At 54.1% G+C, this 23587-nt stretch overlaps 1 protein-coding gene across 2 annotated transcripts in view; it reads right to left on the minus strand.

Annotated features, from left to right (window-relative positions):
• The window catches only part of BCR (BCR activator of RhoGEF and GTPase), a gene marked incomplete at its 5' end in the record, with an annotated part of 180074 nt that overhangs the window by 53319 nt on the left and 103168 nt on the right, over nucleotides 1–23587 (minus strand). The window contains 7 exon segments of one of the 2 annotated variants that reach the window (XM_006157176.3): nucleotides 310–450; nucleotides 3712–3764; nucleotides 3943–3990; nucleotides 5385–5445; nucleotides 9940–10047; nucleotides 19479–19664; nucleotides 20547–20651. In XM_006157176.3, coding sequence (XP_006157238.2) covers nucleotides 310–450; nucleotides 3712–3764; nucleotides 3943–3990; nucleotides 5385–5445; nucleotides 9940–10047; nucleotides 19479–19664; nucleotides 20547–20651 — 702 coding nt within the window. 2 annotated transcript variants of the gene reach the window in all.

Below are 23587 nucleotides of genomic sequence, written 5' to 3' on the forward strand. Positions count from 1 at the left end.
GGGGCCTGGACATGTCCCACCACGACAGGACAACAAAGAGGCGGGCTGAGCGCTGTGAGGTGAGGGACACTGTCGGAGGGGACAGGGCGTGTGGGGTGACCCTTGCAACTTCCCCCGATGGCTCACACAGGGCCCTGCTGGCCCAGGTCACTGACCCTGAAAGGCAACACCTATCTCCGGTGTCAGGCGGAGTTACCCACGGACAGTCTGCTGACTAGAGAGGGGCTCCTGGTCTCAGACCGAGGGTGTCCTGCACCCTCCCCTGGTTCCAGCAGGCGGGACCTCTCCGAGCTGCCATGGGCCACTCACCTCGCCCTTCTTCACCGTCATGGACTGCCGGCGGGGCGTGATCTCCTCGTTGATGCTGGACAGGAAGTTCTGCGAGATGCGGAGGGCGTCCTGCAGCAAGGAGTGGTCGGGGTGGCTGGGGGGAGTGTGCTTCAGCAAGTCCTGGCCCCGGGAGGAAAGACTCAAGTTAGACAAGAGGACAACGCTGGCACCAACCACGCCCCCAACACAGGGCATGATCCAGAGCCGCCAGCTCCCCGAGTGTCACCGCCACCTCTCTCTACAGACTCAGCTTTGCAGATGTGCTCATGTGAGCACCCCCCAAGTAGGCAAGCCCTGATGGCACTCCGGCAAACCCATGCCGTATGCGCACCCCCACTGCGAGGGTCTAGGGCATGGTTTCCTGCCCTCGGCTGTTGGTATTTTGGGTGGGATGACTCTCATTTGATGGTGGTGGGGAGACGGCGCTGTGGATCGTAGAATGCTGAGCACAGCCCAGGCCTCTCTCTGCCCATTAGATGCCAGTGGCGCCCTTTGGCTACAGTGAGGACAACTGAAAATGTCTCTGGACATCGCTGTGCTTCTTGGGGAGCGGAACCGGCTGCCACCCAGTGCACTGGTCTTAGTCTGTGTAACGTCAGAGAAAGCCCACGGCCTTCCCAGCTCCTCCTCTCTAGACAGGACTCTAAGTCTCTTCTGAATCCAGATGGGAACCTCGACTCCTCCTCCACTAGAAATGCACATCATCCGTGCGCAAGGTCAACAGCTCTGCTTCAGAGAAACAAAATCCCCTGAGAGCCCAAATACTATCTGCAAAGAGAACCTGAAGGGCGGAAATGAGCCCAGGGAAGGCTCTTAGATTGGTGGTGATGGCCGGCCCTTCCCTGCCCTGACAGGCAGCTCTGCCTTCTCCTGCCATGAGGCTCAGCCATGCAGGCCAGGACTGCAGACAGGCGCCTCCAAGAAGCCAAGGGGCCACCTCATCACTGCCTCTCGGCCACTCATCTCATTTCCCTTGGTCCAAATGGGACCATGGTAAAAAAAAATTACGAATCGGGCCAGCAGGTGACGTGAATCCTACACAGCTAACTGCCCGGCTGAGTCCCAGATCTAGCGGCCTGAAACATGCCGAGCACCTGGGTGTCCATGCCCAGAATCCTGAGAGGAGAATGGAGAAGAAGCAATTATGGTGTGGCCATCCCCTTGGGGCGGGATTTCTCACTTTTTCTCTCTATGTCTCTCTCCAATAAGCACACATGCCGTATGGCACAAACAAAAAACAAAAATTATGAACCATCCACTCAGTGGAATACTATGCAGCTTAAGAAAGAAGTAGGCAGAACTTTTTGGAACAAAGTGGAATAATCTCCCCAATATATTAGGTTTTTTTTTTTTTTTTTTTTAAAAAAAAAAAAGAAGAAGCAAAGTGTGGAATATGTATAACGTGACACCTTCTGTATAATTTTTTAAACGTAATGTATTTTATTTTATTTATCATTATTGTCTTGAAATTTGCTCTAGGGCATGTGTGTTCATGACAGACAGAGAAAGCAAGCCACCAGGTCTGGGACTAGAACCACAATCAGCCAGGTGGAAGTCCAGTGCCTTAGCCACCATGCCACCACCTACTGGAGCCCCTTCTATGGAATTTAAGAAGACGTTCATGCATGATGATGCATGTGGTGGTGATGGGCTCCTCCGTGAGGAGGGAGTGGGAAAGGAAATCGAAACTTCATGCGCTGCTCGGAAATGATCAGGACTTTAAAACACAGACATTAGAAACGTATTTTAAAAACGTGTAGCTTGGGCCAGCTGGTAGTGTGGGTGAGGCAGCTGGAGCCACATGGCGGGACTGTGTGGTTTGTATGAGGTTTTGTGCGGTTTGTGTCCCACGCTAGCAGCACACTGGGCACATGGGCGTGCCTGCCCAAAGTCCCTACAGGAGAAATGAAGAGGGGATTGGGGCGTGCCCATTAGCCACGGAGGAGGGGTGTGCACTGTCTGTCTCTGTCTCTGGTGAGTACAAGTGCTCGTTAGCCCCCCCACCAAAAAAAAATTGTAGCAAATACTAATAGGGTCTCCCATGGAGAAGAAACAGTAAGGGCTATTTTCTATTTTCCAGGGTTTTTTTTTTTTTTAAAGAATTATTTAATTTGGGACCAGTTGATGGCGTAATGGTTAGATCACTGGACTCCCATGTAGTTGACCCTGGCTCAAGTCCTGGACCCAGCAGCTTAAAACTCATGTAAAACTGGGCACGTGGGGACCAGCAGTTGGTGTAATGGCTATGTCGCTGGACTCCCACGTAGTCGACCATAGTTCACGTCCCGGACCTGGTGGCTTAAACTCACGCTGGGCGTGCATGCGTGCGTGCCCAAGATCCCGAGAGGAGAATGGAGGAGAAGGGATTGCGGTGTGGCCATCTCCCCTGTGGGGTGATTTCTCACTTTCTGTCTGTCTCTGTCTGTCTGATGAGCGCACACATCCTATAGCAAAAACCTCTAAAATAAAAAACAAAAAAAACAAAAAAACTGGGTGCTTGTGCATGTGTGACCAAAATCCTGAGAGGAGAATGGAGGGGAAGAGACTACAGTGTGGTCACCCCCCGACCCCGGGGGTGATTTCTCACTTTCTCTCTGTCTCTCTCTTTCTCTATTGAGTGCGCACACCCTACAGCAAAAAACCTCTCTAAAAAATAATAATAAAAATTTTTATATATTAAATCACTATACATCACTTAGCTTGTAAAGTGGCAACTTTAAAACTTAATATATATATATATATATATATACACACACACACACACACATATATATACACACCCCTATATGTATATATGTATATATTAAAAAAAAAAAGAAATCATAAGTTGAACTGCCCCAAGTTTGGGACTGTGTATTAGGAAGAGCCCTTCAGGGGCTCCCTAAGGAGGTGGGGTGCCACGGCTGTACCCTCTCCCTAAGCTGGCAGGCAGGTCCGACCCACGGTCCCTAGAACGCAGCTGCATGGACACCCCCACCGTCTCCACCTGGGGCCTCAGCTCACGCACCACAAGGGTCATGGCCCTTCCCCACCTGCAAGCCCTTGTCTGAGCGGGACAGGATACTCCTTCCCTGGTGCTCTGGGGTGAATGCCCCCACCCCGATGGAACACCTGGGGACACGTGGAGTGCCTGCTTACATTCTCCCTGCACCCCATTCTGTGAGGCCCTAGAGGGCGGTGGGGCCTCATTTCTACGAGGCAGAGAAAGGGGCGGTGGTGGGTGACGGATGAGCAAAGGACAAACAGCACAGTCAGTCCCAGGACAGAAGCGAGGACTGCAGGTGAGAAGGCCCTGGCTGGGCCTGAGGAGAAAGGGCGTGCCCAGACCACTGGGGGAGGTGGCTGCTGGGCCCTGGGACACTGCAGGGCGCGCTGACTCACGTGAAGGACCAGTGTGCTTCTTGTCACCCGGTCCACAGGCTTGTAGAGCAGGGCTGTGGAGACACAAGCAGAGTGAGGGATGGCCACGCAGAGAGAGCAGACCGCCCGCCTGCCCCTCTGTACTCCAGGGGCAAGGGGGAAGAGGGCAGCCCGACCGCCACTGGCCCCATCCCCCCTCTGCGCAGGGACAGGGACAGGTGTATCCAGAGCCCCTGCCCGGAAAGCTTTGACCTTTAATTGTAGGACAGGAAATGCCGAGTCCAGAGCTGCTGGTCAGACCTGCGAATGCAAGGCCGACTCAGTGACGCCAGGAGGTGAGGCTCCCCTCACCTGAGCTCAGGCTCACGACCTGTCCCAACCCTGGCGGGAGACCCACTCTCCAGCCCGGAGCGTACCCTGGGAGCTGACCAGGAGCCCACTGTCCGCATCGGTCTTTGGGAGGCCTGATTTAAACAGACAAGAACCGGCTCGGATGCCGACCCCTCTCGGTCTCACCTGTGCCCTGGGATGGGACAGTAGAGGACACTGGGCTCTCCTGCATGGAGCTCCTCCACAGTGGGAGCAGCTCCTACTTGCGAGGCAGGAGCCCCGGCCAGCCTGGACCACCTGCGCTTCTCTGTGACCTCAGCGAACACGACCCTTCACGTGGGTGCCTAGGTGTGTTCTGACCGGGCAGGTACATGTCCTCATGGGACTCTCAGCACTGCCTCCCTCATTTTCCAGGCGGGGAAACTGAGGCTCCGAGCGTGCTGTTCTCTGTGGGCAATGGCAGCTATTCACGCCGTCAACAGAAAGTTACCACCACTGTCCCACCCATTCTGGATTCAAACCCGCCTGCCTGCTTAGAACCTGGGTTTTACACAGGTCCACACTCGTTTCATCATTAGAAAAGAGGGAAAATAAAACTACCCTCGGGTGACACAGCGGTGCTGCAGCTGGTCCTGAAGCCCAGGGTCAGGGCTGGCTGAGTCTAGGAGGGTAACCTGTGGCTTGAGAACCCCATTGAGGGTGCCTGGACTAGTGTCTCTGACTCTGTCACTCCTCGTGGAAGAAATGAAGAAATCCTCCTTACAGGGCCATTGGGGACAACATGGTGACATTTTAAATGACCTCCTATAATTGGAAGATATCCTACCCCCCTAGATTCATGGGTTAAGCCACTGGAACAGTAGTAAGAGGGTGAGAATTAAACCCAACAAAGGTGATGCAAAGTCTTGGGAGGAGATGAGAATAAAGCTCATCAGAGGGACCTGGTGGGTTTCTAAGGACAGATGGACGCATGGAATCCAGCCCATGCTCTCTGCCCTCTGCCACACTGTGGTGCAGCCAGAAGACGCCCCCTACCACCACCAGAGAGGGACCCTGGCCCTCCAAACCGTGAGCTGACTGCACCGCTGAGCTCTGAAACCCTGACTCAGGTACTTCCTGTCATTAGCAGTGGAAGGGCTGAGACAGCAGGATCTGTTTGCACTGCTGCTGAAAAACCGTCCCGATGGCAGCTGCCCGCCACGCCCTGCCCCGCCCTGCCAGGCCCAAAGCTCCCTTTTCTCACCCCCACTCCCAATTGGGGTGACCCAACTGGGTACCATGTCTGCTTTTCCAGACACTCCCCATCTCCTGACAGGGTCTCCCCACCACAAGGGCCCGGAGAGGCCTCGGCACGGAGAACTCACTTTCCAGAGAGTTCTTGGTTGTCGCATCCTTGCCGTCCTTGTTGCTCCGGGCTCTCAGGTTCTGCAGAGAGAAAGGCACGTGCCGTGAGAGGCCGGAAGCAGCTCTGATGTGGCAGAAAGCGGACCCTTCTGCGGAACACTCGCCCTGCTCCCCCCACGAAGACCCCCAGATGCAGCCAACCTCAGGGTGCATTCTGAGCTGCTGACGGGAAACTGGGGTGAGCAGGGACCCACGGGCAGGCTGAGCGTGCAGGGCAGGGGACCACAGAGTGCTGCAGAGCCCTGATCTCTCCTCACAGGTGCAGCCGCACCTCCGACCTCCTGTCAGGACAACCACTCCGTCTCCAGGCCCTGCCTGTCCTCGAGGACAAGACTGCCCGACTGAGAACTCTGATAAGAGGATTGCAAACACAGGTGACCGGCAGCGCCTTTCCTAAACGCACGTCGCCACCTTCTCACAGCAATTAGCCTGCGGGAGGGCAGGGACCTTTGCGAGAAGGCCAGGGCAGTCCTCACTGCCACCCACCCTTTCCTCGCGTGACTTGCAAACACACTGGCTAAAAAGTAGGCATTAAGGGACCAGCTGGTGGCATGGCGGTTAGGGTGCTAAATCCCACACGGACGACTGTGCAGTTCCGTTCCGTATCTGGTGGCTTGGAAAACACACTAGGGATGTGTGTGTGCGTGCCCCAAGCCTGAGAGGAGAATGGAGGAGAAGGGATTGTGGTGTTTTTATCACCCTGGAGGTGCTTTCTCTCTGTCTCTCTGTCTCTTTTTGGTGAGAACACACACCCTATAGCCAAAAAAAAAGAAAAAAAAAAAAGAAAAAAAGGAGGCATTAAGAGTCTCAGGGTGGGGGCCAACAGGTAACATAGTGGTTAAGACACTGGACTCCTACATGGTCAACCACAGTTCCAGTCCTGGACCTGGCAGCTTAAAAATAATGCTGGGCGGGACCAGCAGTTGGTATAATGGCTATGTCACTGGACTGCCATGTCGTTGACTGCAGTTCAAGTCCTGGACCCGGTGGCTTAAACTCACGCTGGGCACATGTGTGTGTGTGTGTGTGTTGTGTGTACGTGCTGAGAAGGGATTGTGGTGTGGCAATTCCCCCTGGAGAGTGATTTGTTACTTTCTGTCTCTCTCTGGTGAGTGCATGCGACCTATAGCAAAAACCTCTCAAAAAAAAAAAAAGAACACTAAGCATGTATGCATAAGTCCCCAAATCCCAAGAACAGAATGAAAGAGAAGGGACTAAGAAAAGGGACTGTGCTGTGGCCATCCCCAGGGGTAATCTCTCACTTTCCCTCTCACTATCTCTGGAGAGCATAAGCACCCTACGGCAAAAACCTTAAAAGTACAAAATAAAGATTCCCACGGTGAAAACAGAGCATTTTGGTGGCTAGGCTGTGTTCCCATGACTGCGACCAACCCTAACACAGGCCACGATACAAAGAGAAACGAGGATGAAGGATCCCCTGGCGTCGAAACTCAGCTCTGGGAAGCAGCTGTGATGAACCCTAGGCCTGAACTTCGGAACAAAAGCCTGCAGCAGAGACGGAAGGGGGCTCCAGATCGCGCTCCCGGCCTCCTGCGCAGCTAAAACTCTCTGAAGACCCAAGGACGGTGTTTCCCAGCTCACTGGGACCCGGTCCCTTTCCTGACAGCTCCACCTCCCTCACAGGGAGGGCGTCGGCATCCTATGTACACCTGACGCAGCAGTCCCCGAAGGCTGTGAGGGGGTGTGAGAGTGAAACAAAAGAGCCTAAACCAGGCGCCGCGCTCACGGGAGCCGGGGGCGGCCCACGTTCCGCGTGCACCTGGACCGCGCCAGGCACGTGTGCACGTGAGTGTGTCAGCCTTCTGGGAAGTCCTGCTTCAAGAGCGCTTTGGCGTCTTGGTTTAACCCTACGTTTCCCAAACGTACTGATTCCAAAAGCCCTTTTCATGTAACCGCTTTGGTCTACTGCCTGGGAGCTGGTGTTCCGCGGAACCCCGTTTGAGCTACTCCGATCTCACTGGATGCTGGCTCGTGCCCATCTCCCAGGACTGGCCCCGGAAAAGATGAAGGATCACTACTCCACTGCTGGCTGTTCTGGAGGGTGATCCTCAGGACCCCCCCAACTGAGCATCACTGCCCCCGAACAGAGCCCCACGCCTCCACGTGTCCTGCTGCCTCCTCATCCTCGAGCTCGACTCGGCTCTCTTTGGGCAGCTCCAATTTCTCCAGGTCTTTTTTGTTTTGTTTTATTTTTGCTATAAGGAGTGTGCGCTCGCCAGAAACAGACAGAAAGCTAGAAATCACCCCCTAGGGAGGATGGCCATGCCACAATCCCTTCTGCTCCATTCTCCTCTTGGGATCTTGGGCACGCATGCACACACGCCTGGCATGAGTTTTAAGCCTCTGGGTCCAGGACTCGAACCACAGCAGACTACACAGGAGTCCAGTGACGTAACCATTACTCCATCTGCTGGTTGCATCTCTAGATCTTTTCTGAAACACAGATGCAGAGCCAGAGTGGATGTCGCCCTCACGGTTGAATCACTACAGAGGATCACAGAGGGCCGGCTTCCCTGCATCCCAGTGCTCGCTCACCTCTGTGTGCTCAGGTGACGTGTCCCCTCCCCGAGTGGGTCCACTGTGGTTACCCCCTTCCTCTGTGGAAACCTTTCAAGTGGACTAGAACTTGGCCACTGAACTGTAACCTGCTCCTAAAACATCAAGCCTGGGGGTCAGCAGGTGGCACAGTGGTTAAAGCACTGACATCCCATACAGGTGAAACCCCGTGGTTTGAAAATCAGGCTGGGTACATGTGCTTGCCCAAAATCCGGAGAGGAGAATGGAAGAGAAGGGATTGTGGTGTGGCCATCCTTCAGGGGGGAAAGGGGGGTGATTTCTCACTTTCCCTCTCCGGTCTCTCTCTGTCTCTCTCCAGTGAGCGCATGCACCTGACAGCAAAAACCTAAAAAACAACCAAAAAACACACAAAAGATCTAGCCTCTAATTTGTCAGAGTCACTGGGTATTCTGTGCCAACTTTCCGGCTGTTAGGGATTGGGGAGCGGCTGCTCATTTAATGAACAAGGGCGAGGGGAAAAAAACCCCAGATGAATGCCCCAGGAGAAATGTGGCAGGCAGGGTGGGATGCCTAGAGCCCTTGGGGCGTGCAGATCCTGTTCCCAGCAGCGCCGGGCAGAGCAGGATGTCCGTGAGTTCTGGAGGGACAGTGTGGCACACACCATGTCCACGGATGGCCAGGGCTCGTGACGCCATCCACTGGCTGTGATAAAGAAGAAAATGACACAAAGTCTCTGTAATCACGGCCGGGTGTGACGGTCACAGGCTGGCCCTTGGCCTGAGAGCCCAGACGCTCCCTATTTGTAGAACCTATTTCTCTTTCAAATGCTGCCTTTCTCCCAGGAGTCCCCATTAGCATCTCTGCTTGGTGGGGGAAAGGAAAGCCAGACATCAGAGCTCTGGGCAGTCAGTCATCAAAAGGCAGGAATGACTACAGGTCCCCAAAGAGGGAAATGTCACAGCTGCCATCAGACAGAGCCAACGGGGAAGGGCGGGAGAATTCCTGACTGCGAAGTGAAGGTCTGGGGGTACTGCTTGGGCACCAGCCCCTGGACAGCCCACTCTTCTCTGCATCAAAGGGGCTCTTTTGAGGCCCTGGGTGTTAATATTTGTTTGAGGTTTCACTCTTCTTGGGATTAAATGCAGGCAGGGAGACAGCGAGCCCTCAGCCCAGGGCCTGGGACAGCTCAGCTTCCACTGGGAGCTCTTCTCCCCACGCGCGTCTACAGAGCAGGCAACACGTGTCCCACTCCTTGGGCCAGATCCTCAACATCCCCAGATCACCAGCAGGAGGCATGGTGGTTAAGGGACTAGATATCGATATGGTTGACTACAGTTCAAGTCCCGGACCCAGCAGCTTGAAAATCATGCTGGGTGCATGTGTGTGCATGCCCTAAATCCCAAGAGAATGGAGGAGAATAGACTGGCATGGCCATTCCCTCCAAAGGGTGATGTCTCACATTTTTCCCTCTCTCTCTTCAGCAAGGACACATGCCTTATGACAAAAACCTTAAAAAAAAAAAAAAGATAGAAAAAACGAGTGTGACAACTGTCATCTAGACTCCAGTGGCAAGGTGCAAAGGACACCTCAGGACACCTGTGATGGGACCTCAGCGAGGCTGCATCCTGAACACCATTAACGGGCAGTACTATGGATGCCCCCAACTGCAGACACACGGGCTGACAGAGTGTCCAGGTAACCCAGCTGACGCCCAGCATTGGGTCGTGGCCCCTGGGGAGGCAGGGGACCCCGAGGGCTGCTCCTTCTGTCTGGTCACAGCAGCATTCGTGGCATGGGGCTGACGGAGCAACTGCAGTGTAACCTGGAAACAGCCGGGGCTCCCAGCATGCCTTGCTGTGGGGCCTGGTGTTCTCCTAGGCCAGGTTCTGCCAATGACCAGCCCCCAGCCCACTGTGGGAGGTGATTGGGTGGGGCAGGAGTCGGCGGTGCACCTGTCTGAAGGTATCACATCATTACCTCCGAGATTTCTGCAAACTGAGCGTTGGCCTGACAGCACTTCTCTGCTGTTTCCATGGCAACTCCGTAGTTGTCCACGAAGGCCCGGTACACACCCAGTTGGCTGGCCTGCAGGGAGGAAGGAAGAGAGTGTGAGATAGGTGTGGGACAGGTGTGGGACTGGAGGACAGGTGTGGCCACTGCCCATCCTCCTGGGCACGTCCTGCTCTGGAGAAAGCCCTGTACAGCAGACCATGCACAGGCTGTGGAAACCTCAGCTCCTCCCTGCTCTCCTTCCCACCTGCTTCCCTTCCCCACGCACCCAGCACGCTTCCGTCTCCCGAATGACACGTTGAGGAGTGACTCACAGCCCAGGCAGGTACCAGCTCCCTTCCAGAGCTGCTTATTTCTCCACCCCACTCACTCAGACGGGGCCATGAGCAGCGCTGAAGTGCAGGGCGTCAGTGAACTGCACGAGCGTCTCTTTGCAGGTAGGATGGAGCGAACCCTTCCCATTCTGACTACAGTGACGAGCAGCGAAGCCTCCCCAGCCTGCAACAGCTGTGGTGGTCTGCGCATGTCTGATCTCTTCAGAATATAAGAAGAGGGGCTCCCACCACCCAGACACCAGCCTGTCCTTGACCTGGCAAGGGTGCCCAGGTGCCACGCTGCCCACCTTACAGGTGGGAGACCTGCTAGCGATAAGGCAAGAGGCATTTTGTGTTTTTTTAGTTCGCCCAAGAGATGTTTGCTAGAGGGCATGTGTGCTCGCCAGAGACACAGAGCGACAGAAAAAAAAGTGAGAAATCATCTTGTTTTTTTTAGTTCGCCTAAGAGAGATGTTTGCTAGAGGGCATGTGTGCTCGCCAGAGACACAGAGCGACAGAAAAAAAAGTGAGAAATCATCTGCCGGGGGGATGGCCACGCCACAATCCCTTCTCCATTCTCCACTTGAGATCCAGGGCATGCAATGCACACACACCCTGCATCTTTTTTTTTTTTTTTTGAGACTTTTTTTTTTTTTTTTTTTACGGGGGGGGTGCCTCGCCAGAAAGACAGAGAGAGACAGAAAGTGAGAAATCACCCCCCAGGGGGGATGGTCACACAATCCCTTCTCTTCCATTCTCCTCTTGGGCACACACGCATACGCGCCTGGCGTGAGTTTAACCCACTAGGTCCGGGACTTGAACCGCAGTCGACTACATGGTACATAGCCATTACGTCAACTACTAGTCCCATGATTTTCAAGCTGCTGGGACCGGAACTCGAACTAGTCAGCCATGTGGGAATCTAGTGCCTTAACCACTATGCCACTTGCTAGCCCCATGTTTTATTTATTTATTTATTTATTTATATTTTTTGGAGAGATTTTTGCTATAGGGCGCGTGCACTCGCCAGACAGACAGAGAGAGACAGAGAGACAGAAAGTGAGAAATCACCCCCCAGGGGGGATGGTCACGCCGCAATCCCTTCTCCTCCATTCTCCTCTCGGGATCTTGGGCACGCATGCACACGCGCCCGGCATGAGTTTTAAGCCACCGGGTCCGGGACGTGAACCGCGGTCGACTACGTGGGAGTCCAGCGACATAGCCATTACGCTAACTGCTGGTTCCCTAGCCCCATGTTTTATTAAGCCAAAGGCATTATATAAAGGTCTTCTCGCTTAGGTTCCTGTTCAGATGCGGATTCAATTGAGCCACAATCTCCACGTGTGTGCGCGCATATGCGTGTGTAGCCACCACTTTCTCTGGGACTCGCATCACCTTTAAGGGCAGCAAGGAGGAAATCAGTGCTCATGGGGGAGGGGTGACCCCAGGCTCGAGGAGGGAAAAGGCAGACCCAGGGACCCACTGGCCGGGCCGGAACCTCCCATCAGCACAGCCTAAGGCATTCACTGCTCCTGCCATTTGTTCTGTGTCAAACCTAAATTTTATTTATTTCCACTCACATTTGCATTTATATTGAATTTTATGTTTCCACAGATGATGACCCCAGACACCGGGTAAACTAGGCGCCTTCGGCACTGTTTGGTCTTCCGGCCCTGCTCTGTGTGGGGGCTGCACGGAGGGTACCCGAGGAAAGAGCAGCCACCAGGGGATGCTCTGCTTGGCCCGAGCACTCTGACCACACGCTGACCACCCTGGGTAAGTCGCTGCAGCCTCACATTCCAGGGTCTTCCTCGTCGGTACGATGATGAAACCCAGAGCTCGCTCTTCTTTTTCGCCTCCCTCACACCGGCCACCAAAACGAGGGCCCTGTCATCACAGCTGTGAATAATTCAGCCTCACCCTCTGCAGCAGGTGCTCGGCCAGGAGCGTACACGATAAATGAGTGAGCAAACACACACGTGACAGGGCGGCAGATGGCAAGAGCGGGACAGGAGTTGGGAGCAACAGGACTGCTCTGGAGAAGGTGGCAGGCTCGTGGTGTCCCCATGAAGAGGGGGTGACCAAGCAGGGTCCCTTTCTATGGCTTTTCCTTCCCCTCTCTGTACCCAAGAGGTACACAATTCCTGGGTGGCTAGTGAGGAATTCCAAGCAAGTCATTTCCAAATGTTTGACTAATCAAAAACAGTGGTGGGCCAGCCAGTGGAGTGGGGGTGGCTGGGTCCCACAGGGTTTACCGTGTGCTTTGAGTCCTAGACCTGGAGGAGTAAAAAACGTGCTGAGTGTGGGGCCAGCAGTTAACGTAATGGCTATGTTGCTGGACTCCCATGGAGACAACCGCAGTTCGAGTCCCGGACCTGGTGGCTTAAACTCACGCTTGGCGCATGTGTGTGTGTGCCCAAGATTCTGAGAGGAGAATAGAGGAGAAGGGATTGCGGTATGGCCAACCCCCTGGGAGGGACTTTCTCACTTTCTGTCTTTCTGGCGAGTGCACGCACCCTATAGCAAAAACCTCTTAAAAAAAAAAAATCGTGTTGGGTGTTGGGCCTGTCAGTGGTGTGCTGGTGGGGGTGGCTGGGCCCACATGGCCATTCGACTATGCAGTTCGAATCCCAGACTCGGCAGTTTGAAAAACACAACAGCTGTGTATGTGTGCATGTGTGCCCAAAATCTCAAGAGAAGAATGGAGCAGAAGAGATTGTGATGTGGCCATCTTCCCAGGAGGTGCATTCTCCCTCCCTCCCCTTCCCTCTCTAGTAAGTGCACGCACCCTCTAGGAAATTGGGGTGGGGGGGATCATAAGCTACCAAGCTGCACCACCACAACGGCATGAATGAAGATCCTGTGGCTTTGCTGGGACAGTCTGAGGAGCATACAGCTCACTGTCTTGCTACTGTTGTGTGTGTGTGTGATTTTTTTTTTTTTTTTTTTGCCAGAAATGGAGAACCCAAACCCACTGCTAAGGAATCAAAGCTGAACTGCACTCCAAAAAATGGCAAGGTCATGAAAGTGAAGCAGGGACCAAGAAAGGGGTCCAGAGAGAAGGGAAGTAAAGAAATGTAACAAATGAGTGCATAACCCGATCCTAAATCAGAAGGAAAAGGGTAAACCACGGGGCCAGAAGGTGGTGAGCAGTCACGTCGCTGGACTCCCACATGGCCGGTCACAGTTTGAGTCCTGGCCACAGTGACCCAGTGGCTTGAAAATCACACCGGGTATGTGCGTGTGCATCCCCAGGAGGGGAATGAAGAAGGGATTGTGGGAATGGCCATCCTCCCTGGGGGGCCATTTCTCACTTTCCCTCTCACTGTTTCTGTCTCTGTCTCTCTCTCTGGCGAGCACATGTGTCCTATGACAAAAACTTCTTTAAAAAAAGAAAATGGCAAACCAGCCCAGGACGTGGTGGTTAAGTTGGCTAGCTCCCATGTGGTCGACTGCAGTTCAAGTCCCGGATCGGACACACCAGGCATGTATGTGTACATGCCTACCATTCTGAAAGGAGAATGGAAAAGAAATTGCAGCATGGCTGTCTCTCATGGAGGGTTGCTTTCTTGTTTTCCTTTTCTTTCTGGGGAACTCACGAGCCCTCTGGCAAAATTAAGAAGAAAAAAAAAATAGAAGATATAAGAACGCAATTGTTCATTTGGGGGAAATTTGCATATGGGCTGCATATTAAATAACAGTATCACATCCGTGTAAAATGTCCTGAAATTGAGAAATCATCCTGTGGGTTATGGAAGAGAATGCCCTTGTTCTTAGCAAATACACAGTGAAGTGGGGGAGGGTGGGGAAGGCAGATGTCTGTAACTTACTGTCAATCTTTTCAGGGGAGAAAATAAACTAGTGTGTGTACGTGGGTATGTGCGCATACTCAAAAGGCAAAAGGAGATAAAGCAGATGCAGAAAAACGTTACAGTGTAGCCGGGTGCAGGTTATGTAAGAGGCCTCTGTATTGTCTTGCAACTCCGCAGTATGTTTGAAATGACTAGGAAAAAGAAGAGACAAAATAATCAAACAAGCTGATAAAATTTCAGCCACGGGGCCAGCAAGTGGCATGGTGGTTAAAGCACTGGACTTCTACATGGCCGACTGCAGTTCGAGTCCTGGACCTGGAGGCTTGGAAATCACACCAAGCGCATGTACCTATGTGCCTGAAGTACCAAGATGAGCATCCCCCCACAAGGGGTGATTTCTTACTTTCTCTCTCTCACTGGCAAGCACATGTATCCTACGGCAAAAACCTTTTTTTTTTTTTTTTAAAGTAAAAATAAAAATAAAAATAAAAATAACTAACCTATTGAGTTTTAAAAAAAATCAGCCAGATCAAAACCCCTGAGAGTTGTAAGTGAACTCATACAGTCCCGCACGGTAGCAGGGTCGTGTCAGTTAGGCAGAGCTCGGGTCAGGCTTTCTGGGCCATCCGTGAAGCTCAGTATTCCTGGCCTTGGGAGGAGGAACGGAAGCTGGCAGGAGGCATCCCGGCTCCCCTAGCAGGAGAGCCTGAAGGAGCCATGCTGAGCGGACCCTGCTTGGCTGGCTGTGATCTGGCCCGGAGGAGCCCCAGCGCTCAGCCCAGGTGGTGAACACGCAGCACGAGGTAACGGGGGACAGCTTCCTAGGCAGCCCCAGCCCCCAATCTCCATCTTCCTGCTACGGCATCCGACAGAAAGGTGGTTCAAGGACAACAGGGAAACCAGGCCAAACTTTCCAAACTGAAGCTACAGCGGCCGTCGGACTATTCGATTTTAAAAAAGTTTCCGAGTGATTTGGGAGTGTTCTTTGGAGAAGAGTGCCGGTTGTGGATTTATTTTTTTTCCATTGACATGACTCTCCCTCTTTTCTCAGGAGGGCTGCCCGCTGAGTCAAACCCGCTATGTTTAAATCTGCTCACACATCATACGAGGAGAATCGGGGCTTCCAAGTTGGGGGGGTGGGCTGAAACAAAATACAAAGGGTCTTGAAAAAGTTCGTGGAAAATGTGTATTTATGAAATACTACGCATGGGACCAGCAGGTGGCTAGATCCCACATGGCTGAGTGAATGGTTCAAGTCAGCCAGCCGGTGGCTTGAAAATCATACTGGGCAGGTGTGTGTGTGTGTGTGTGTGTGTGTATGTGTGTGTGTGTCCCCCTGTTGCCCAAAAATCGTCTGAGAATGGAGAAGGAATTATGGCATGGCCACCCCCCTGCGGCGGGGGTGGGGTGGGGTGATCTCTCTCCAGTAAGCACGTGCACCCTAAGAGCAAAAACTAAAAGAAAGAAAAAAAAAAGTACTTTCCTCTCTCCGTTTTGGGCACCAGTATAAACTCGTGCTTTAAGTCCCAAAGTTCCAGTCCTTTCTACAGTCCCCCTGTACAGGCTCCTGCTCTCTGGTCACTGACAAAGGAGCCCCAGGAGGTAAGAATCTGAACAAACAAGTGTCTCATGCCTTAGCTCCAGCCAGGACTTCAGTGTAGCTGTGGCCCAGGGCGGCGGAGGGAGGGGACAGCCAACAGGAAAGCCACGCCTCGAAGAGGAACACTCAGGCCTGGGCTTGAGCCAAGGGAGGCCGGTCGGCCCCAGCGGGGTGTCCAGGTGGTCCAGGAGGGCTGGCTTCCCTTCAGAGAGCGAACGCTCCAGGGAATCAGCCTATGCAGAGGAAGCTCGGGCAATCGTGGAATCGGGATCGGGGTCCTCAGAGGTGGAACGCCAGTCACATGGGCCTGCCCAGCACCCACAGTCCAGTGACGCTTCCGGGCTGGGAGCCCGTGGTGCTGCCTCCATGCTGGTCAGACCCTGCACGTCTCCAGGTATAGGACTTACACTGTACAGTCGGCCAGGCTAGATCCAGCCGCCACAACTACCACGCCACTTGGCAGGCCCCGCCTGGTGACATTTTGAAAACTGCAAGGTTCAGGACCAGCACAGGGCGTAATGGTTATGTCGCTGGACGCCCACACAGCTAACTGTGGTTCGAGTCCTGCACCTGGAGGTTGAAACTCATGCTGAGTGTGTGTGCATGCATGCCCAAATCTCGAGAAGAGACAGGTGGAGAGAGGGTTGTGGTGGGTCATTCTCCCCGGGGATGATTTCTTGCTTTCTGTCTCTCTGGTGAGCACATGCGCCCTATAGCAAAAGTCTCTCTAAAAAAACAACCCGCAAGGTTCTTACACCCAGACCCTCTTCAGTCTCCTCCTGGTGTCCCAGTTTAGTCCCACCAAAGGGTCTTTCTGGGGCCAGCAGGTGGCATGATGGTTAAGGCAGCTGAATCCCACCACGGCCAACACTGGGATTCAAATCCTGAACCTGGTGGCTTGGAAAATATGCTAGGCATGCATGTACACATGCCCAAAAATCCCAAGAGGAGAATGGAGGGGAAGGGACTGCAGCACGGTCATTCCGCTTGGAGGGTGCTTTCTTACTTCCCTCTCTGTCTCTCTCCCGTGGGCACATGTGCCCCATAGCAGAAACTAAAAAAGGTCTTTTCATGCGTCACAGGGCAAACAGGTCTGCTAGCTCTGCTGAAGAGCTCATTTGCTCTTCTCAATTAGGTCGCTTTGGACAAGTTCTACCTTCTAAATTCTACCGTGCCTAGGTCACGTGTGCACCCGAATGCAGTGACAGTCCTGGGTGTGGGCAGGCCATCTCAGGAACGAGAGGCCTACTGGTTCCTTCCTCTGAATGCTGGACTTTATGATCTCAGTCATTTCCCCTGTTATGACGGGAGGAGGGACAGCGGGAGGGCCGTGGGGTAGGCGAGAACGACACACAGAGACAAGGATCTCGGACAGAGTCCTGCTGTGTCGCAATCCTCCTGCCCCAGCCTCCCAACAGCTGGGATTACAGGTGTGCACAGCCACACCCAGTGTGTTCACATCGGCCCGGAACCCAGCCCAGGCCCCCCATGTGGCCTTTAGCCTTCCGAGTGGTGACACCAACTTAACTGAGAGCCACTACAGTGGGGACGCGGGGGACTGTTCTTTTCTCTCTCTCTTTTTTTAATTTTCCAGTGGGCGTATGCTCGCCAGAGAGAGGAAGAGAGGGAGAGAGAACCCCCAATGGGGTGTGGTCATGCCACAATCTTTTTCTCTCCATTCGTCCCTGCCAGGATTTAGGGCACGCACACAGGCTCACTGTGTTTTTGAAGCCACTGGGACCAGGATTCAAACTGCAGCCAGCCATGTGGGATCTAGCTTTCTACACACAGTGCTTATCCACTGCACAATGTGGCCAGGCCCCGGGCATGGAGGTTAAGTACTGAACTCTCACATGCCTGGCCACGGTTTGAGTCCTAGATCTGATGGTTTGGTTTTTTACTTTCCCTCTCTCTGTCTGCTCAAATTAAACAATAATAAATCAAATTAAATACAAATTATTTTAAAAAAGGGGGGGGGGCAGTATCCCAGGCTCTTATTGGCTCTGGATCAGTGAAGGGCCAGAGGCGATCGCGTCCACCCCGCCTGGGTACTCCCACCTCTGGGGAGCTGAGTCAGAATCCAGCAGACACCTCAGCTGAATGGATTCCTGGGCAGTTTTTCCCAGTGGGGCCTTTGAGGAACCCTTTCTCTGTGGGTCCAACACCACATGCCCTTGGGTTTGACAGCCCCTGGAGGCAAGGGAAGCGCTCTCTTCTCAGAGAAAGAGGAGCCAGTGGTTCAAGTCCAGCCAAATGGCCTGCCCGTCCTCAGTGTCCTCCCTGCGCAGTGGCGAGGAGGCACCTGCCTCAGCTCTGCTGAGATGCACCTTCTGCCCCCGGCTCTGCGGTGACCAGACCTGCTCACAGCACAAGTTGTCCCCAAGTCCCCAATCCCACGCGAACAGAAACCTTGAGTGCAGCTGAGAGGACTCGGGCTGGACCGAGAGCCAGGGCGAGGGAAGGAAGTCTATGCTGGTCTGCGCCGAGGTGGACACGCTCCCCTGGGCCTCCTCATACCCTCTCCCCTTGGGCGTTCCGGGATTAGACCAACCCCTCCTACATTTGTCTAGCCTGGCCTCCAAGACGTGTCTCCGTTCCTGTAAGGCACGGAAGTGGCACTTGCCTCTAGGTTCTGAAAACAGCTGCAGGTGGGAGTCGATGCCAATGAGAAGGCCCGTTTCCCCCGTTTCTCTCTGCCAGGTCCTTCCTTCAGTACCTAGGGACAATGGCCCGCTATCTGGACTTCTGTCACCTATGTCCCCCTTCCTATGCCACTTTTTAAACATTTTCCAAATGATTCAAGGACCTTTACTTTAGGTAACTGCATAAAATAACAGATAACGGGACTTCAAAAAGTTCATAGAACAACTGAAGGGGCCGGCAGGTGGCACAGTGGTTAAGGCAATGGACTCCCACATGGCAGACTGTGGTTCGAGTTCTGGACCTGGCGGCTTGAAATTTATGCCAGGTGCATGTGTATGCATGCCCAAAATCCCAAGAAGAGAGTGAAGGAGAAGGGACCGCATTATGGCCATTCCCCATGGGAGGTAACTTCTCAATTTCCCTCTCACTGTCTCTGTCCCTCTCCTCTCTGGTGGCGCAAGTGCCTTATGCAAAACAAAACAAAACAAAACTAAAACTAAAAAAGAAAAATGGGAGCCAGCAAGTGGTGTAGTGGTTGGCGCTGGACTCCCAACAAGGCTGATGGTGGTTCAAGTCCTGGACTCTGCAGCTTGAAACTCACGCCAGGCACGTGTGCACACATGCCCAAAATTCAAGAGGAAAATGGAGGAAAAGGGACTATGGCATGGTCATCCTCCCAGGGGGTGATTTCTCGTTCTTTCTCTGTCTCTCCTGCGAGCATGGGCGCCCAATAGCAAAAATTTCTCTCCTAAAAATAGAGCATTACTGTATAGATTTATCTGGGTGCAAAAAATTTGGAATCCGCATGGTTTCTTCATAATACGCATTTTCCACGAATGCTCTGACGTCCCCACATATAGCAACCCCCTGCTCTGTCCTCGTCGGTCAGTGCTGGCTCCTGTAGGCAATGTTTACTCCTTCGTATGCTCAGCTGGGGTGGACACGCACCTCTGGGCCTCTCCCTCTCCGTACCCTGCCCTCTGGCATCCCAGGCACTGAGTCACGCCCCAGCCTCTCTCCCTGCCATCTCCTCAGCAGTGTACACCGGCTGGCTGTGGGACAGGCCTGGTCCCCTACCCAGCCACCCCAGCACAGCTGAGTCCAGAGAAGCGGCCGCACCTGCTCGGAGTCACTCACCAGCTTCTGGAAGAGGTCGCCCACCCGCTGCTGATGGCTCCACTGCTGCACGCGGGGGAAGAGCCCGTCGTAGAACTCCTTGTGGATCTCGTAGAGCTCAGGCACTTTGAAGAAGATGGTCTCGATCTGCTGACTCGTCAGCACTGGCTGAGAGGTGGTGGCGGCGGCTTTCAAAGGCTTCATGGGCTGGAAGAGGGCGCAGGGGACAGGTGAGGGGGCACGGGCGACTGGGTCTGCTGTTTGTCAGGTGTATGGCATGACCAGGGGAGACTGTGGCTACATGACATCTGCGCTTTTTGTAAACCTCATAAAACATCAACAGTTCAAAGCAGCGTGGCGGCGTAACTGCGTCTTCCGTCAGCTCCCACTGCCCTGAGAGAGGTCGGGTTATCGCAGAGGTGGCGTGTGCTGACCCTCGATGGGTGTGCTGATGACACCTGGGGAGGGGGCTGTCCCCGGGCTCGGACAAACCCTGGGATTTGTGAGTAAAAAGGTCTTTCTCGGGGCCAGCAGATGGTGCGGTGGTTATATCGCTGGACTCCCACGTGGCTGACCGCAGTTCGTATCTCCTGACCCAGTGGCTTAAAATTCACGCTGGGTTCAGGACCAGCAGTTAGCGTAATGGCTGTATCGCTGGACTCCCACGTAGTCAACTGCGGTTCGTGTCCCAGACCCGGTGGCTTAAACTCACGCCGGGTGCGTGTGCATGCGTACCCAAGATCTTGAGAGGAGAATGGAGGAGAAGGGATTGCGGCGTGGCCATCCCCCCTGCGGGGTGATTTCTCACTTTCTGTCTCTCTGTCTTTCTCTGTCTGGCGAGCGCACGCGCTCTATAGCGAAAACCTCTCAAAAAAAAAAAAAATTCATGCTGGGTGCATGTGTGCGCATATCCAAGATCCCTGGAGGACAAGGGATTGCAGCATGGCCATCCTCCCTGGGGGGTGATTTCTCATTTTCTCTCTTGCTGTCTCTGTCTGTCTCCCCCGGCATATGGCAAAAACCTCTTAAAAACAGCCTTTCCATCGCCCATCGCCCCCTATGCCCAGCGCCGCTCTGACGCCCTCTCACCAGCAACAGTGCCTCCAGGTGGCTCAAGTACGTCTCCTCGCTAGCCAGGATGCCAGACAGGACCCATTTTCTCATCTCCAAGCCCTTTTCCAAGTCCAGTTCACTCTGCAGGAGAAAGGGACAGCAGTCAGACCTGGCATGGTCACGTCGGTCCCTCTCAGAGAGGAGGGCTAGCAGCTTGTCGCCTTCTGAACAGGCCCCCAGAAGGCCCACGAGGAATGAGAAGGGAGGCTTGGGAGCCCCAGCGTGCATGCAGCCGCTCGCTCGTGGTCACCTGGCAAAGCCAAGGGCCTCCTGGAATTCTCTACACACCGGGAAATGGGCAGTTTGGTGCTGAGGAGGACGGGCGAAGCCTCCCTCCTGCCTGTGACCAAGGAGTGGCTGCCCTGACCCAGTCTAGGAAGCAAATAGTGTTCTGACCCGAGTGGGTGCAGCACAGAGAAGTTCAAAGGCAGCCCCAAAAGGGGCTGAGCCAAGAGGGGGTCCAGAGCCCACCACACCGCGACCCCAACTCCTGCAGCCACCCAAGCCTGCCCTCCCCACAACTCACCTGGTGTCAGCCTCACCCGAGCCTCTGGCTGCCACTGACACCTGACCCTTGGACCAAAGATCACGGGGTAGCACCGCCTTCCTCCACGCATACTTCCTCCCTGTCACAGGGGCCGGAGCTGGGGTGGCTGCCACCTGCCCAAGGGGACCGCTGTCCCCCAGGCTCAGAGCCTGTGCCCCTCACCCTCCTTTCTAGACTCTGCTTTGCAGCCAGAACCCGCTCGTAAATGGGCTTCAGCAACATGGCTGCCGAACATGCAGACGTCTCTTCTAACAGTCCAGCACAAGGCTGCTGGCTCGGAACACTGTGGACACGCCCTGGACGTCCACACGGGGCAGGAAGTCTGCGCTCCAGGGCGCCTCATTCTAATCCTGGTTATGATGGTGCTACAGGTGGACTGTGTCACCCCCAGCCAAATTCCAGCTCTAATCCCCGGGACCTCGGAATGCCACCACACTGGCAGATGGGGCTGGCAGTCGCTGACCACTGTTCCAGTCTTGGACCCGGTCACTTGAAAATCACGCCAGGTGCCGTGTGTGTGTGTGTGTGTGTGTGCGCGCGCGCGTGCCCAAGATCTCGGGGGGAGAATGGAGGAGAAGGGATTGTGGTGTGGCCATCCCCCTGAGGAGTGAGTTCTCACTTCCTGTCTCTGTCTCTGTGTCCATCCCTGCCTCCAAGCCCCACCCCCAACAATGCATGCACCCTAAGGCAAAAACCTTTAGGGAGAAAAAAAGATATATTTAAGTCAGAATAAACCCAACAGGGTGGACGTTAATCCAGTATGACTTGTATTCCTTTTTTTCTTTTTGAGAGATTTTTGCTACAGGGTGCATGTGCTTGCTGGAGAGACAGAAAATGAGAAATCATCCCCAGAGGGGATGGCCGCACTACAATCCCTTCTCCTCCATTCTCCTCTCAGGATTTTGGGCATGCACACATACGCATGAGTTTTAAGCTACTGGGTCCAAGACTCAAACCGTGATCAGCTACATGGGAGTCCAGTGACGTAACCATTATGCCATCTGCTGGTCCCTGACTGGTACAGTTTTTTTTGAGAGGAGTTTGCTATAGGGTGTGTGTGCTCGCCAGAAAGACAGAGAGAGACAGAGAGAGAGAAAGCGATAAATCACCCCCCAGAGGGGATGGTCCCTTCTCCTCCATTCTCCTCTCGGGATCTTGGGCACGAACACACACGCGCCCTGTGTGAGTTTAAGTCACCGGGTCTGGGACTCGAACTTTGGTCAACTACATGGGAGCCCAGCGACATAGCCACTACACCAAGTGCTGGTCCCACTGACTGGTGGTATTCTTATAAGAGGAATTAATGTGGACATATATGTGCACACAGGGAGAGAGAGAAGACCATGAGAAGACACCAGGAGAAGCCTTGTCAAGCCACCAACAAGCCAGAGAAGAAACCAGACTTGCAGATATCTTGATGGTGGACTTCCAGCCTCCAGAACTGTGAAAACACATTCCTGCAACACGGCCCGTGGAGCTCTGTCAGGGCAGCTCTATGATACTACATGAAGGAAAAGGCAATAAAAACTACCATCTGATTTCCTGGCCACTCCCTGCTCCCTGCTCCCCAGCCCCTGGTGGTGGTGGAGGTTGGCTGTGTCCGCAACGTAGCCTCTGTGCTACCCGAGGCTGACATCGCGCTCTCTCTGCCCAGTCCTGTGCCAACCAGCGCACCCTGTGGTCGGAGGGAGGCGTCAGCATGGGGAGAGACCCAGTGTCCACGTGAGGCAACGTGACAGCCCTCAGGCATGGAACAGGAGCGTGGCCCCTTCAATTGCTTGCTCTCCTAAACCACTCAGGGAAAATCAGTAGTTGGGGGTGGGAAGTGGGAGTGGTGGACAGGACTCCTCCCCCTCAACACGGCGGACACTAGGGATTCGGGGGTGGGGGGCTGTCCTATCCCTTGTAGGAATGCTGTGCAGCACCCCTGGCCACTACCCCCACTGCACGTCATAGTAGCTTCCCCCACCAGTTGTCACAGCTACAAATGTCACACTCGAATCACCCCAGAGTACAGGTGGGTTTGAAGAACCGGACTGAGGCCAGGCCTCACAGTGACCCAGCAGAGTGAGAAACCCGGACCCCAGTGTGGTCATTCCATGACCCCTGTCTCTGGGGTCCTTTTTCAGTGCCCTGGCTTGGTGGAGGCGGGGTGGGAGGGACTTCCTGGTACCTCTGGAGGCAGGTCCTGTGGGAGGAGGCAGGGCCAGGAGTTGGGGGATGAAGCTACAGAGTCAGGTCTGCCTCAGTGCACCCCATGGTCTCTGGCAAATGCCCTCCCACCCCACGCCTGGGTATAAAACGGGGGAGAAGCGTCAAATCCTTGTGTGTCCACTCAGACTCCAAAAAGGCCTTGTTGGGACACCTTTTATTTTTTTATTTGCTGTAGGGCGCGTGTACTCACCAGAGACAGACAGAGGAGAAGTGAGAACGCACCCTCCTGGGGGGGGGGGGCACACTGCAACCTGTT

The sequence above is a fragment of the Tupaia chinensis genome, unplaced genomic scaffold (genome assembly GCF_000334495.1).
Source record: "Tupaia chinensis unplaced genomic scaffold, TupChi_1.0 Scaffold000531_1, whole genome shotgun sequence".
In the NCBI taxonomy this organism is placed as follows: Eukaryota; Metazoa; Chordata; class Mammalia; order Scandentia; family Tupaiidae; genus Tupaia; species Tupaia belangeri.